Source organism: Artemia franciscana, unplaced genomic scaffold (assembly GCF_032884065.1).
Source record: "Artemia franciscana unplaced genomic scaffold, ASM3288406v1 PGA_scaffold_23, whole genome shotgun sequence".
Taxonomy (NCBI): Eukaryota; Metazoa; Arthropoda; class Branchiopoda; order Anostraca; family Artemiidae; genus Artemia; species Artemia franciscana.
This window is the reverse complement of record NW_027062649.1, coordinates 148,209-166,058: the sequence shown is the minus strand read 5'-3', so window position 1 is coordinate 166,058 and position 17,850 is coordinate 148,209. Positions and strand designations below refer to the sequence as shown.

At 35.3% G+C, this 17,850-nt stretch overlaps 1 protein-coding gene across 1 annotated transcript in view; it reads left to right on the top strand.

The window, feature by feature from the left end:
- The first annotated feature begins 1,529 nt into the window (after nucleotides 1-1,529).
- Nucleotides 1,530-17,850, top strand: part of LOC136041474 (pre-mRNA-splicing factor 38B-like) — a 41,855-nt gene continuing 25,534 nt past the window's right edge. Inside the window, exons 1-2 of the mRNA XM_065726167.1 lie at nucleotides 1,530-1,653; nucleotides 15,923-16,067. Coding sequence (XP_065582239.1) covers nucleotides 15,923-16,067 — 145 coding nt within the window. The 5' untranslated portion in view covers nucleotides 1,530-1,653. The remainder of the gene's footprint in view (nucleotides 1,654-15,922; nucleotides 16,068-17,850) is intronic.

The following is a 17,850-nucleotide window of genomic DNA, read 5'->3' as shown; positions in this document are numbered from 1 at the left end:
ATAACGAACTGTAAGAATGGAGCAAAACGGCTCAGTAGTAGCCGAAACTTTAAGAGATAGAATTTTGATGCCAATCGATATATCATTGGCTTAGTATGTTGATTCCAAACGTATGAGATTCATTAGACTTGAACTTTATGCATAAAGGCCACGAATCAGTGGTAATCTGCCTGAAGGATGAAACATCCACTAAAAAGTCCAAGAACATAGATTAAAATCAAACCGTTAGATGCGACATATGAGAGAACCCTACTATAAAATTTTTAGGCTCCTTTAGGCTCCTATCTGCAAAAGTGTTGAATTTTGTATATTTTGCCAAAAGAAAAATCACGGATGCTTGTTAATTGTTTTCCCAGAGGTAATTGTATCGACCCACGGTCCTAGAACATTAGGAGAGGGCTCCTTTGAATTTTTGGTGTCTCTTTCGTTTGATCAAGAATATCAGACGGCCACTATCTCCCCTCCCATATCCCTTTATTCCTCAATGAATCATTAGATCAAAAGTTTGAGATAGCTATTTTATTTATTATAAATGAAAGGCCCCGAAACTACACCTTTAGATTTAGCATGGCTCATGAAGCTCCTAAGGATAGGTCTGGGGATGAAATTATGCTAAATATAGTTTACTAAGGATAACAAGGATAATGTACGATCTATGAAAACTGGCTTCATGGCCACAAAGACAAATAACGGGTGACCGAATTCATTGAACATGTATAATTTTACCAATATATTTCCACATTAGAGGATAGGGATAGGGTTAAGATAATTTCCTTCCACACCCCCCTAATGTGCAAATATATAGGCTAACTTATATAATTACTTAAGCAAAAGTACTATATTTTCATTATATTTTGGTATATTTTATTAGGATTAACGTAGTTTTATTTTTTGGGTGAATAACGTCTGATTAACAAGCACTTCTTTTTTTCGTTAAAGAAGCAAAAAGACCGGTGCTTATTGAAATTTGTAAAGTATGGGACAAATTTTGTCCATGAATATATAAAAAGGCCGTTTTCAAAATTATGGGTGGTGTTCCAGTAATTATACTAGTTCAACTAGAGTAAAAAGATAACATTTTCTATTTTTTGGGAAAAACTGGGATTTTGAAGCAAAAAAAAATAAATTAAAAAGCAAATTTTTCGATTAGTTCATCAATAGCCAATTTCCAGTGATTGAGGTGTAACCAGGGGGTACTAGTTCAGAAAAATACAGGGAGAAAGTAAGGTTTTTTCTATTCTCTACATAAAAATGCGAAAGGGTATTTTTAAAGATTTCAAAGGGGTAATTTTCGCCTGAGAAAAAATTTTATCTAAAGGTATTTTTCCACATCTAAGGAGTAGTTTTTTCATCCTCCTATAGATGTAAAGAACATAGCAAAGAAACAATACAATTATCATTTACAATGATAAAGAGTATTTTAATTCTAGTTATTTCTAGTCAAAAATCCAGTAATTTATGTGCTGATTTAGTGTTTTTTTCTATCAAGAATCTATAATTTTTTCATCAGATAGCAACGCTGGCAGAAAGAGCATTTGATAAAGAATCGGAATTGCTTAATTTAAAGTGGATAAAAATCAAAAAATTTTAATTACGAGCTATTTTTAAGGCCGTGAGTCCGTGCCTGAGAAGTCAAAAGCCATTGAAGTTAAGGTAGGCTAACATTATATTGGGCCTAACTCAATCTAAGGTTTAGTAAAATTCTAGGCAGGGTAACGTGCCTAGCAGGGTAGCTGTGCAAATTCCTCCACCCCAGTCTATGGAAAAAATAGACAAGGTGCTTCTTTATATCTCGAAAAGCAGTTGATTTTGGTAAATGAAACTTTCTGGAATAGATTAAGGGCCTCAGTGATCCCTGGGAAAGGTGTTTTGACTTTTGAGGTATCTGCCACTTCCCCCTTAAAGGGCACTGACCTTTGACAATCTTCATCTTATGAAATTGATTTGGTAAAATTCTAGTTGAGTGACTTCTTGCTTCCTCAGAAAGGGGTTAGGTTAGGAAAATGAAACTTTCAGGGATAGTTCTACAGGCTAAAGTATATCCTGGGATGGTATTTTAAAGTACCCACCTCCACTCCTTCTCCCTCTAGAGAGCCCTGAAATTTGCCTACATGACAGGTCTATGCCTATTGAAATTTTGTTAAAACAACATTTTACCTTCATTTTCAGTTACTAGTTGCTTTTTCTCTGCCTTTAGTTCTGAAAATGCAATTCCTGATATTTGAGCAGAATTTTGAGCCATATCAATGTTTTTTTTCTTCAAAATTTAGGAAATGTATTTGCATATCTTTAAAACCTTATAAAATGGGATTGAGCAAAGTTATGAAGCTGAAAACAATTTTGTTGTAGCCTACTTCAGTTAAGCAGAAGATCTATTTTTCAAGGTTTCACCTTTATAACACACATATTTTTAAAGGTAATCAAAGGTCAAGGCCCTCTAGAGAGAGGAGTAGAGGTAGTTACTTCAAAATACCTTCCCAGGACATACTTTAGTCTATAGATTCATTCCTAAAAGTTTCATTTTCCTAACCTAAACCCTTTCTGAGATAGCAAGAAGTCACAAACTTTGACCATCAAATATCAAATAAAGTTGAAAAATTACAGTCATTGATATCAGTGCATAAGTCATTTTGGCAGCCATATCAACATGGTTTCCATAAAAAATGTTCATGTAATACACAGCTTTTGGAAGTAATTACTGACTTCCATAGGATGGCAGATGAAGGTCTCATTTTTGATTGCATTTATGCAGATTTTTCTAAAGCATTCAATAAAATTTCCATTCTGCTTTTACTTTGAAAGTGTGAGGTATATCACCTTGGTGCCAGAACATTGAATTAGATTGGTGATTATCTAACAGGCAGGATACAGAAAGTGATTGTATGTGATGCTTTGTCCTCTGCTGAGATGGTTTTAAGTGGTGTTCCACAAGGTAGTTGCCTTGGTCTGGTACTTTTCTGCCTTTTCATCTATGACTTGCCTCTTGTTGTCCACCATTCCACAATCAAAATGTTTGCAGATGATGTAAAACTTTACTGCTCCTTGAGAAATTCAGATGAAGCTTCATTGCTTCAAAAAGACTTGGATGCAGTGCACAATTGGTGTAATGTTAACTTCATGTTTGTCAACAAAAATAAGTGTAGGGTCATCCATTACTTTTGCCAAGTAGAACAAAGTTACCATTACCATCTTGCTGGGCATTCAATTTTACCTGTTGAAAATGTCTGTGACCTTGGTGTTCATTTTGATTCTAGTCTTAGGTTTGACAGGCATGTCTCTGAAGTAAATTGTAAGACAAACTATCAGCTATTATGTCTCAGATGCAATTTCCATAAGTTTAATCTCTGTTCATTCATTGCCATTTATAAATCAACAGTTTGACCTATGCTTGAATACAATTTGTCAGTATGGTATCCATTGAATAAAAAAGACAAAGCAAGGGTTGAAAAAATACAGCAAAGAGCAACTAAACTTTTACCTTATTTGAAACATTTGCTGTATGAAAATAGACTGCACAGGCTAGGATTGCCAAGTCTTCAATTTCAAAGGGATAGGGCAGACACTATTAACACATTCTGTATAATCAAAGGCATTGATGATATAAGTACATCACAGTTCTTCATATTTAATTTATTTATTATTTATTAATACCAAATATGGTAAGCTTTCAAGCTTGTCGCAATAAACTAATAAATAGAAGTTATGACAATACTGACAACATAATACACACATACAAATCAATGAAAATAATGACTACAACAAACACTGACAAACAATACTGTAAGTTATTTAAAAATGGTTTACTTTGAAAATTTGTTTCTGCTAGTTTTGTTTTGAATCTGTTTATGTCATCTGTTAGAAATGTTTTAGGTGGAAGGTCATTCCATGGCTTCCACACCCTGCTGTAAAATGAATGTTGGCCTATTTTCCTTTTTGAAAGTGAGGGGTACAATTTATGTGGGTGATAACAGGTCCTGTTAGTGTCATTAAATGTGAAGAACTGTGATGGACTTATATTATCAATGCCTTTGATTATATGGAATGTATTAATAATGTCTGCCCTATCCCTTCAGAATTGAAGACTTGACAATCCTAGCCTGTGCAGTCTATTTTCATCTGGCAAATGTTTCAAATAAGGTACAAGCTTAGTTGCTCTTTGCTGTATTTTTTCAACCCTTGCTCTGTCATTTTTATTCAATGGATACCATACTGACGAATTGTATTCAAGTATTGGTCAAACTTTTGATTTATAAATGGCAATGAATGAATAGAGATTAAACTTACAGAAATTCCGTCCTAGACATAATAGCTGATAGTTTGCCTTACGAGTTACTTCAGAGACATGCTTGTCAAACCTAAGACTAGAATCAAAATGAACACCAAGGTCATGGACATTTTCAACAGGTAAGATTGAATGTCCAGCAAGAAGGTATTGGTAACTTTGTTCTACTTTGCCGAAGTAATGGACAACCCTACACTTATTTTCGTTGACAAACATGGAGTTAGTGATAATGACACTAACAAAACCTGTTGTCACCCACAAAAATTGTACCCCTCACTTTCAAAAAGGAAAATAGGCCAACATTCATTTTTCAGCAGGGTATAGAAGCCATGGGATGACCTTCCACCTGAAACATTTCTAACAAATGACATAAACAGATTCAAAACAAAACTAGCAGAAACACATTTTCACAGTAAATCATTTTCAAATCATTTATATTATTATTTGGCAGTGTTTGTTGTAGTTGTTATTTTCATGGATTTGTATGTGTGTATTATGTCGTCAGCATTGTTATAACTTCTTTTTATTATGTTTAGTGCAACAAGCTTGAAAACTTACCATATTTGGTATTAATAAATAAATGAAATAAATAAATAGAACAAGATTAAGAAAACAACATGAGAAATGTAAATATGTGTGGGTGATAATGAACAGCCTTCACCATAAAAAGTGACAAGAACAATCCAAGCAACTAAGACAAAGGTGCTGGAAAATATCTGAAGCAATGATAAGTGAAAATAAAGATCAAAGAGAATATATAGCTAAAATTTTAGAAAAACCAAAAATCAGAACAGATCAAAACACAATTGAAGAATATAGAAATCTGCAGTTAAATGATTAAGTTTCAGCAAGAATCACAGTGACTAAAAAACAAAAGTTAAGGATAAAAAAACATGTGGTTACATGACATGTGACAATGAGGATCAGAAATCAAAATGAAAATGAAGAACAAAGATGTGTGGTTAAAAAATATTGATTACAAGAACAAAGGAATATATATTTAGAAGATAATCAGCAGCAAGAATTACAAGCAACAGCAGGAATCACAACTTGTCAAAGATGAAATTGAAGAACAAAGAATTGCAGGACTAGCAGAAATGCTAAAGCCAGTATCAAGAGTTTCAAAATGACAGTGAAGAACAATAAACTGTGTTGTTAAAGAAAAGCAAGAATCAGAACAGGTCAAAAATGAAAGTGCAGAAGAAAAAAACAGCACTTGTGTACATAATGGTACACACTCAAGAACAAACCCGTTATGTCTGTCTATATTAAGAAACAATCAGCTCACACTCTGTGGAAAACAAGTGATGGATGACAGAATACATTGGACTTGTATGATTTGGACTATATATTTGCACATTAGAGGGGGGTGGGGGTAAATTATTTTGACAGAGAGAAATTAAGAAAACAATTCTTACTTCATAATATGCAGAATAATTGTGAATACATTTTGCATGCAGACCCGCTATACTTTACCCCTCCCCCTAATGTGCAAATATATGGCCCAAATTTGTTTCTCAACTATTATGTCCTACTGTGTCTTCAATCATGGTCAACACCAATTTAGAAGCTGTCAACTGGTCTGGCCAACATGGTAGATTCACTGAGTGAATTCCACAGTGGAACAACACAATTGGTGAAGAAGTTGAACTTCTCACACCCTCTGCTAAATTTTTGACACAGTTTTATGGGATTTCCTCATTGTCTGGTATATTCACTGTGATCAAAAACAGGTTTAAAGGTGTTACTGGTCATCATCTTAAATGTGAGGATGACATCTCTCCTCTTTCTACAGTACATTAGGGTAGGCAGGCCAACTTTTTGAGTTGTTGTTCATAGGAGATTTGTTGTTTGGTAAAAGGGAACTTGGTTACTCTAGACCAGACCTTCTCAAGTATCTCCATGTCACACTTAAAGTGTGGGTTGGCAACCAACATGCCAAACTCAAGATGGTGACAAACAAGGGCTGTATAAAGCTTCTTGATAACTCTTGGTTGGTGACTTGTCACTGAACACTTGATTGAACCAAGGACCTTGTTTGCCTTAGCTGCTTGGTATTGTATTGGATTAACAACGCTTTTTGACTACTAAGGTCCCTGCATCAGCCATGCAGTGTATTGCTGCAGCATGAGCTGATCTCTGGGTCCCATATTACCAAGCTAAGGTAAAACCCACTGCACCACCACAGGACTAAATTACATATGTTGTTGTATTAGCTGCTTGATTTCAACAGTGGCTATGAATTTTAAACTTATTGTGAATGATTACCCCAAGATCACATTCTTCCTTATCACTCTGAATGGGCATATTGGCGCCTGCAGAGTCAATCATGTGATAACTGTGAAAGGAGTTGTTTGGACTGAGATGCAGGACTTTGCATTTGCATTGGTTGAACTCAAGTGTCCAGGTTGTTGCCCACAGACATAGGTTGTTAAGATCTTGCAGAGAAGAGCGATTTTCTGTTGAGGCTGCTAGACCAAAGGGTTTGGAGTCGTCTGCATACAGTTCCAAGCCATTCTTGACCACCTCAGGAGCATCATTTATGTAGAGGTTAAATGGTCTTGGGCCTAGTTTGGTCCCTTGGTGGACACCACACTTACCATGAACTGATGTGGAGCAGATGAGGTCACCTCTTTCATCATATACACCAACAATCTAAATTCTCTTAGATAAGAAGCTGTGGATCCACTGGGCAACATCATTGTCTATCTGATATACTGACAGCTTGATCATCAGGTAGAGGTCAGACATTTTATCAAAGGCCTTAGTTTGATCCAGTAGAAACACATTGACTGGAAAACCCTGCTCCAGCAGATCAATTATAGATTCATAAGCTAGTATTGGATTTTTTTTTACAATAGAAATGCCTTTCCTGAAGCCATGCTGACCACCAAAAAAAGGCCATTCTTGGTCATATGTGCTATGATTGCATCATTGACTAACCCTTCAATAAGTTTGGCCACAACTGAGGTCAGGGTAATGGGTCAATAGTTTTCAGGCTGGGCTCTAGATCCTTTCTTGAATACTGGAGTAATTATGGCTGTCTACCAATATGCAGGTAAGCTATTAGCCTGAAGAGACAGCTTGATGAGTTAACAGAGTGGCTCAGCTACTATATCTGCAAGTTCTTTAAGGAGCCTGGGATGTATACTATCTGGGCCTTTACCTTTGTTGGGGTCTAGTATACTCAGCCTTTTCTTAATCTTGTCCATGTGACATAAATGTTTGGCATTGGGTGCTTGACCATCCTGTGGTTAGGGTAAGGTGGCATATCAGTGAGGTCCACTGAGAAGTAGGATGCAAATGCGTTGTTCAACAAATTTGCAATATCCTCTGGATCTTCCAGCTTTTTTCCTTCAGGGTTGAGCAGGAATGGAATAGTTTGTCCCCTCTTATCTGTAGCAGATATGTGTCTCCAGAACCCCTTTGGGTTGTCTTTGATGTTCAATGCCAAGTTACCTTTATAGTCAGCTATGAAGTGCCTAGTCAGTTGCCTCAGTTTATTCCTTTAAACTGACAATCACTTGGTCCCATTCTACTGCCCATGTTATCTCCCTAATTTTGCTGTAATCAGTGCAAGTTTGTTTAGTACAAAGGTTTGTTCATTGACTAATCAGCAAGTCATGGCAGATGCAGACATGGTCACTGGCACCAATGGGAGGGAGGTACTCAGTATTCACTAACAATCCTTGTTAACAATGGTTGTTGACGATTGCCAAATCTAGTAGGGGTGGCATCTGGTTATTCTTATACCAGGTTGATTGGTCAAATACCTGATATAGGCTATTGCCATCCAAATATTCAACAAATGGATTACTGACAATAGAGCTTTGTTGATAACCCAAGCCTTCAACCCATTTGACATCTGGTAGATTCAGGCCTCCAAGAAGAATTTAAGTCTTGATTGTCATGATTTGATGCTTGTTCAGCCAACTGAATTAGAGCTTGGTAAGATGCAAGGGCATCTGGGGAACTGGGGCTTCTATATATGCAACCTATCATTAATGGTTTTCCCTCATTAATAATATTGACAAAACACTCAACCCATGGGGAATAATCATGAATGAAAGATAAATCTCTAACCTGTATTCACTCCTTTGTGTAGATGGTGGTGCTTCTCCTGGGCCTAATAGCCAGATCTGAGAACAGGCCATATCCAGTTATACTGATATGGCTTTCTGCCAGTGGGTTACTGGAGTTCTTAAGGGTTAGTTTACAAATGCACAATATGTCATAATCTTCATTGGTGGCTGCCAGTTTCAATTCTGGAAGCTTGTTTGTCATGGTATCAATGTTTGTGTAAAACAATTTCAACACTTTCTTTCCACTGATGGGGCTGTTATTATGTAACACTTTAGGTAGATTTTTGTAATCAATGTTTGTTGAGCTATGGTTTTAAGCATGAATGGAAGGCCTCACTTTTATCATCATCAACACTAACACTACTAGAAAACGAACTATTTATAGTTAAGAAGTGAAGAAGAATATGATTTATTGACTAAAATAGCACACAAGCTAGCATAAGCATGTCAGAACAGTTGCAATGATAAGACAGATGTTAGGGGATAAACATAATTAAACAGTTAAATCAATTATTAAGATGCAAAACAAAATAGGGAACAAAAGAGTTTTTGTACCTCATGGTCAACATTTGGGGACACAAGTCAAGTTGGGTATTTGGAGCTCTTTTAGCATTAAGTTTTGTATTAGGAAGGATTGGGGGATTTTGTTTGAAGGGGGGAAGAAGATGTCAATGATAGTCAGAACTAAGGCACTTGTGACCAAAGCTCATGGTAAGGATGCGATTTCGTGATTCCAATGTAGTAAGTTCATGTCTAGCCAAACCTTCACCGTATGTAGTATAGGACGTCCCCAGCATAATTTTTATTGCTCTTTTGTGAATGCAGTCAATTTTAGAACATTGGTCTTTAGTCAACCCAGGGTGCCAGTCAAGGCAAGCATATTCAAGACATGGTCTTATATAAGAACAATAAATTATTTTAAGGTTTTGGATTGATATGGAGAACCGTTTGAGAAATTAGAAAGATTTAAGGAGAAAACTACCAGATTTAAATAAGTGAGAAGTGTGGGACTTCCATTTAAGGTTATTGTCCAACTGCACACCAAGCAGTTTAACCATATCTAAATTTGGTATACATTTATTTAAATTGGTATGATTTAGTCACAATCTCCTTTTTAACTCTGTAACTGTCTGTGAGGAAAAGAACAGTCGTAGGGTGGTCACCTGGTTTTGGAGAATTGTTTCCTAGTTGCTGTGGCTTCAGAACAATGACAGATGGCAGGTTGTATGATTGGGCAAGATGGTCCTGAACAGACATTTGGATATCAGCAGCCTCTTCACACAATTCTGGTATTCTATATGCCATGATGTTAGGCTGACGTTTCTGTCTTTCTCTGTCCTTGTGAACAATTTTTCTCACATCACTTTCAAAATTCTTACTACTGTCATCATGAGACTGGCTCAGCTTACCTTTAACTATGTCTTCTATTTTAGTTTCCACCTTGGCTAGGGAACATTTGCTTGCAACGTCACTTTCTAAATTTGAAATTCTGCTATTCATATTAACTAGTTCTTGCTTGAGATCTTCTTGAAACTGATTAAGTGAGGCAGTCACAGCTTTTGAGAAATTGTTTCAATTAGCTTTTGGGAGGTGTCTGAGCCTAGGCTGGTATTTCCACTAACCTTACAAACCAGGCAAATCCATTCACATGTAAGACTATCAGTTATTTTCAGGAACAATGCATATTCTGACTTTGATATCCCAATGCTCTCTATGCATAAGCATTTCTCACAACCATCCCATGATAATGCTGAAGACTGTTCATCAAGTTGAGCCTGATGGCTATCACATTCATCCTTATTCTTTTTAGGACTTAACCAGATTCTCTTGTTGTTTGTTTTTAACTTGTTGGTGGCATTTTAAACTACAGAAAAGATGGGTAATGTCAATATTTTTTCAGTATTCAATTCTCTGCATGAAAGCAGGTTATTACCTTCAGAGCTAACTCAGCAACGGAAGTGCTGATGCCTGCTCACCTGATTTCTGCAATTTAAGGCATTTTACTGCTGGCAGGTACACTGGTTTTTGTGGCATTTGACCGACCCTCTTCTGCTTGCTTAGTCAGTGAATCAACCCTAGGATGCCGACTTTTTGGCTGGATTTTCAAACTCATCCAAAAGAAAATCCATCACATATTAACAAAAAGCTGATTCTAAAAATTTTACTTTTATGGCTTGATATTTGTTCTAAAATTCACGAATATTGAATAGAATTTTTCTTTTTAATTGCTTTTCAAAACAGAGTCACATTTTTAGTGTATGTTGATAAATTATTAGTGAACATTTCACCAAGAAGGCTGGGCTCTAATTACTAGGGTAAAATACCTTTTTTTTGGGGGAATATCACTTTAGTTGGCATTTAAAAAATAGATATGGGTCTCTGGACCACCCTAATATTACTGCAGCATGATGTAGTGAGAGCTTAGTAACAAGACACCACCTTCTTGGTAAAATTTTCACCAATAATTTGTCATCATAAATTAAAAATGTAATCTATGTTTTGACCAGCAATTAAAAAGAACAATTGTATTTATTATTTGTAATTCATAGAATAATTATCAAGCAATATAAGTTACACTTTTAGAATCAGAATAAAATCAACTTCATGTTAATATGTGAATAAAACTGAAATACAGAAAGGAGGATATATGTGTCAGAGTAGGATAATTGGTATTTTCAAATAGAGGTCCTTGGAGGTAAGTCAATAAACTAATAATTTCAAGTGCTTGACCTTAAATAATTTTAATAACTACGATATTGATGCATAGTTTAAATTTTTAGCTATTCATTGATATATACAATTCATCTCAATTCCTCTTTAGTAACAATGTGTAAGGGTTTTAGTTTTACATAATTTTGCTCAATTGGATACTGGTTTTTACCCTACCCTCCCATTACGTTATGCTGTAGTAAAATAGGGGTGGTCCAAAAACTCATTCCTATTTTCCTGGAATGCCAAAGAAAAGTGGTATTTCCCAAAAGAGGTCTTATACCCTATTTTAAATGAAAATAAAATTCTATTTTAGCTACTTTTAGCTATCTTGAAAAGGGGTTAGGTTAGGAGAATGAACCTTTCAGGAATGGGTCTATAGACTAAAGTATGCTCTGGAAGGCATTTTGAAGAGCCTACTTCCACTCCTTCTCCCTCTAGAGGGCAGTGACCTTTGATGATCTTTAATGAAATGAAACGAAACCTTTAATGAAATGAAACCTTGCAAAGCTGATCTTCTGCTTGAACAAAGTACAAGAAAACTGTATTCTGCTTCACAGCTTTGCTCAATCCCAATTTAATGAGGCTTCAAAAATCAGTAAATGCATTTACTAAATTTAGAAAAACCCATTGATATGGCCTAAAATACTACTAAAATAACAAGAATTGCGTTTTCAGAATTAAAACCAGAGAAACAGAAACTGGTAATTGAAAATTAAGGTAATTCTTTTCTGTCAAAATATAAATAGGTATACATCTGTCAAGTTGGCAGATTTCTAAGAACTTAGAAATCAGAAGAGGGTTAAAATAAAAACTTGGCAATATCTTACCAGAGTATGTTTTTGGTCCTAGATTCATTACCAAAGTTTCATTTTCCTAACTTAACCCCTTTCCAAGATGGCAAAAAGTAGCTAAACTAGAATTTACCAAAAATAAAAAGGTTTCAAATCTAGGGGGTAATTGTCCCCTCTCCCTTGCCCCTACCCCAAATAAGTACCCTTGAGTTATGGTGATTTAATTTGAACTTCAGCACAAAATAGTAGACTTTAAAAAAATTGTTGATGCACTTTCTTATTCATTCCATTCTTATCCTCATTTCGAATAATATTTACATTCATGATTTGAATTGTTCTCTCTCAGGTGAAACTAAACTTCATCAAGTTGAGAAAACAGAATGACATCTTCTGATGAATAATGTCATGACAAGATTCAACATAATAGAGAAATATATCATTAGAGCTATATATTGGAGAATAGGGGGGTACATTGTTTGAAAGTCAACCGTAGTTTTTTAAAAGAGCACAAAATGAGGGGTCTAATAATACAGTAATACTTTTGGTAAAGTTCCAGTTGAGGTGCTACTTACTACCTTGGAAAGCTGTTGAGGTGGGCAAATAGAATTTTCAGGAATGAGCTCAGGGCCTAAAATGTACTCAAGGAAGGTATTTTCAAGCTGCATTTCTGTAATATCTACCATTTCCATCTTTATAAGGTTCTGAAGATTACATTTGTATTTCAAAAGTTATGAAGGCTTAAGGTGCTGATAGTACATTAAATAAGTTCTTGAAATGTGGTAGTTGCAAAATTAGAGAAAAATATTGAAAATTATGAATATGATTTTTGAAAAAAGGGAAATAGCCTACCTAGCAATTTTAATGAAACTTTTGATAAGATCCCATTATAAGAAAAGTGGTTGGTTTTAGGAAGGGGAGAGGATACACCGACAAAACTTTCACTTACAAATAAAGTTATAAATTAGTCATTATGCTCCTTTAGTCCTCAGTTTTATAGCTCAGATCATAAATAGGCCTTTAGATCATCTGATAAAAGAGCTTTAATGAAGGTCATATCCTTCTATGGCCTTTAGTCTCTTTTTCATTGGCTCTAGTTTCTGAAAATGGAATCCAAATTCTCTCTGCAGGATTTGAAGCCATAATACCTTAAATTGCAGCTTGGATATATCCTTGTAGAGCTCCAGAGTTGATGATTTGAGTTGTTTTCAAGATTTTTTAGGACCAGGTGCAGTGTGCTAATCCATAGTTTCCCAGTTGAGCTCACACTTCCTGGAGGACCACTCAACATCCAGCCTTCATTTGAAGATGTCCAAACGTTCAGCAGTAACAGTTTCTTCAGAGAGTTTCTTCCAACTGTTGACAATTCTTGAGGATTTGAATTTAGTGCAGAGTCTGGATTGGGTAGACTGCTTAAGATGTTTAAGGTGATGACCTCTAGCTCTTGAGTTAGGACCAACAGTCAAAAATTTATGTTGGGAGTGTATTAGACCTCAATAACTTATAGGCTAAAATGACATCACCTCTATTTCTCCTGTATACAAGTGCAGGGTATGAAAACTCCTGGATATCACTTTGGTGGTATGTCTCTGCACATCTTCCAACACTTATATGTCTTTTTTTTTAAATAAGGGGAGGCTAGAGACATTCCAACTTCAAGCCTAGGATGCACAAGTCTCTCATGCAGAAGACTGATGACTTTAGGGGAACAAATGGAAAAAAGTATGCTTAATTATTTATGATAAATTTCTGCAGCTGTATAAAAGTTTTGCATAAAGCTGTGTTTATTTTTGGTAATTTATGGGCAACATGCCAAATGAATAATCTAATTGCATACCTGGTTCCCTTGGCTGTCTAACAAAGAAAACAGTTGTCTTAAATATTATTTTGGTTGAACCAATTTCAAAAATGAAAAAAGAACTTTAAAACCAATTTTAACCTCTAAACCGTCAGATTTCATAAATACATTTAATGTAGCTAGGCTACTAGTGTAATGTAAAATTTGGTTATCGTTATAGACTGTTTAGGATACAAATGCTCCACCAAGATTACCAAAGGTTTACATACCCGCAGTACTGTTACCTCCAACATGCACTAAATTACCATAATTTTTTCCTCTAGCACTCAAGATAAATTAAACCACTACTCAATTCCCCAATATTTCAAGTTGACATTCTAGAACACCTATGAAGCTCCACAAGAGACTAGTATATCCTCAACTTAAGGCTGGAATATTCTTGCAATTCCCTTTTTCTAAACATATGTCAATTTTATGGGGAAGATTCAATGTATAACAACCAAGATGGTCAGTATACTGCAAAAGTTCTTTGTCAAGGATGTCCGTACAACTTTAATCTTCTGGAACTCACCTACTAAAGGCAATATTACTACTAAAAAACATATAATATTTTAGACAACAACATTTTGAAAAGCCTTCTTGGTTGTCCCTCCCCTTCTCCCCCTGCTCTATGTGCCTAAGACCAGAAGCCATTTGAAGAAGCTTGTGAAGTAACGTTAAACCGCATAAGAAAGAAGCAGTTTTTACAGAAAGAGAATAACCAGTCTATGGAATCAGCTCTCAGAGGATATTAAATTGGCAGAATTAGCAAGGATATACAACTGTAAGAGTGACTTAAAGTTATTGGCATACATTGACAATTTCTCTGCACCTGGGAGGGAGCTGAATCTTTAATGGAAGCATGCAAACTGAAGCCATCATGGATCACCGCAAATCTTTAAACTTACTCCAAGCTGTAATTTCAGGGATCAGCCTGCTCAGCAAACAATTTACTGCCCAATTCAGACCAAATTGTTTTGAATCATGTCATTGTCCAAAACATGGCTGTTTTTTTGTAACAATACTACTGTAAAGGCAATTTATGTGCACGATAGTCCGAAATGGTAGTTCATACATCCAGGATGCAATTAGCCTACATCCTAGATATGATTATTGGCAATTATCCTACTGGTGATGCAGAATTAGAAAACTGAAACGTAAATGTTCTTGGTATATTCATTTTTTTTATGGCTGGAAAAGTATTTATGGAGTTGAAAGCTTAAGAAATTTCACTTTTTGTGTATAGTTTTGATAACTGGAAGTGTTTTAGCATGTCAAAACGTTTGTATTCAGAAGATTTGGATATAGATAATTATCTCCCTAATGTTACCTAGGATAGGAACGATAATAATATGCCTGTAAGAGGTTTTGCATAATATATCAAAGATTGCCTTCAGAATGAATATTCATCAAAATAAGAACTTAAAATATCTTCCTAGGCCCTAATTTGGGCTCTAGATGTATTTTTGAAAGTTGTATAGAAATGCAAGTGAAAACGACACACACATCAACTTTATCTATGCAAGGGCACAATCAAAATCTGTCAAAGTTGATTACGCGTTTGGTTTTTCATTGCATTGTAGATCTCTTGAAAATTAAGTAATTTGGATTTAGTAATTAAGTAATCAGGATTATTATTTATCAAATAATTATAATAATAATAAAGAAGACAAAACTGAAACAAATCTAAATTTGGATCTAAGTATAAAACATCGCAATCTTGTATCCACAGGATTCATACTGTTAAAGTACAAAAAGTGCTGTTACAAATGTTAGATGATTCAAGAGAAACATTACATAGTAGCTTAACTGCATATAAAGTTGGGATGAAGTCTAAGCCAAATTTGACAGGAAGGATTTTTCATTTAGTAGACTGCCTTGAGGATATTGAGTGACATGTGTAATAAAGAAGAAAATCTTTCCTTTTTTTCTGTGTAAGTGCTTAATCACCTGTACATACAATTTATTTTGAAATAAGTCAGTTCAGTTATTATGTTAAAAAAAAACCATACTATATATACTTTTCATGTTGAATGAATTTACCTTTTTTGCTTCTCTGTACAAAGTAATTAATACTAGCACCTCATCCTAGAGAATGTGCTAAGTTTTTTTACATGATGCTAGTTCAATTATTTTGTTAAAGAATGTTTTGTACCTATCAGCATAACTGTAGGTTTAAGACGGAATACTAATAGAATTCTTAATAATGCACTTATTATAGATGGCATCTGGTGGTGATGAATCTGATGGAGATGTTATTAGGACAGGGAAAAAAGGAAACAACCTGCCTGTGTGGGGAAATGAAAGATCCATGAATTTGAATAGCCTTATTCTGACAAATATACAATCATCACAGTACTTTAAAGGTAAGTTGTCATTCCCTAGTCCCTATTAGGAAACAAAGTACAGTTTTACTACTTCACTACCTGGTGTTTTGTATGTCACCAGTAATGACTACTGTGTTTTCTGGAATAACTCACATGCCTGATTCTAACCCGGCTGCACCACAATATTGTCAAGTTACAGAATTCATAGATATTAAAATTTTAGTTCATTTGATAGATTGATAAAGGTAATATTTGTGTACTGACAAGGCCAGTATAGCTTTTCTACTGATGCTCAAGCAAGCAGAAACCTGTTATCAGTGTTTATGAAAAGATGAAAATTGCCTAAACTTAGAAATCAAATTCAAGCCGATAGTGGAAAGCGTATCTGCTTGAAATTTTTTTTCTACCAAAAAAAAGAAAATGAACAGTCATGCTTTTTCTGGCTAAACAATCATTTTGTTGGTTGAGAGACTAATTACCTGGTGATTAAGCCTCTCTCAGCAGTTTGAAGTCGTTTTGCTGCAAATTCACACACAGAAGTCTGGCAATCAGTACATCAATGAAGTTGTGCTGGAGTGATTCTGTTACTGGAATTATTATAATTTTTTTTTGCAGGCTAATTAGGAGTCTATCCAGTGTTTTTTCTCCAGATCCGTGGACCTGGAGATTATTTTATCCAGATTGTTTTAAATTCTCTTTGAATTAAACTTAGAAACAGTACTGTACTGGTGGATAATGAAAGTGACATAAAGAAAGAAAAATGACAAGGACTGTAAAGAATTATTTCACCTGTTGATAGGGCTAAAACACTAGAAGCAGGAATATAAAATTTCATTTCCTGAACATATATTTGTTCTGCAGTAGGCCTTTTGGTTCCTGCGTACTGAAGTGATGGTGCAGCCACTGCTTGGATTTCACTCAAAATTATATTTAAATTGACTTCAGTTTAATGTTTTGAATTTATTTTCTTAAGCTTAATTACACATGTAGGTTCAAATAACCAAAATATCTGGGGGGGGGGGACTTATTTTTATAGGAGATTTTCTAGCTCGTTAAAGTGTATTTCCAACAACCCCTTTCATATTTCGTGTATTTTAAAGATTTGTTCCTTTCTGGCAGGAGTGAATTCTCCAGTAATCTTTGGGACAAAAGCTGCCTTTATCTTTTCTTCCTGTGTACTTGCACGTGTTAATATTTATTTTGTCCATTTGAGGGAAGAGAGAAGCTTTTTTTATGCTTTTGCATTAAGCTGGGCTTTTCAGTAGGCTGACCTCGAAGAGTGACCCCTTGAAGAAACTATTGCCCTAATATGCAACAGAGCATTGCATCTGTCTTCTAGGTATACTTTTGGTTGGCTGGTTCGGGCTCAATAATCTCTTCCTAGCCACGTTATTTATCTAGTTTGCCTCTCCATCGTATTATAATATTTGGAGGTATGAATATATAATAAATGGGAGGAAATAGGCTTGAAATTGCTTGTGCGGGACGTTAATTCTTTTTGGTAGAAGAGCATTGTCTAGTGTGGAAAACAATGTCATGACCAAGATGAGCCTTGGTTTGAAAAAGCCTCTGTTGACTCTGGAGGCACTAGGGACTTCTTGCTGTCTGGCTCTAGGCCGTCTGAAGCTCTTTGTGTAGACTTGAGACTTAGTCATTATTCCCCAGCCTTCACTGGTGGGATCCCTTGCTTTTCTCGAGGCCACACAAATTTTCAATGGTTTCAATTATAAGAAAATTGCAAAATTGAATTTTTAAACGTTGAAGAACAACTGTCATATGGAATTCAGACGTTTGTAATTAGACTAACTGGGACTTTTGGCTC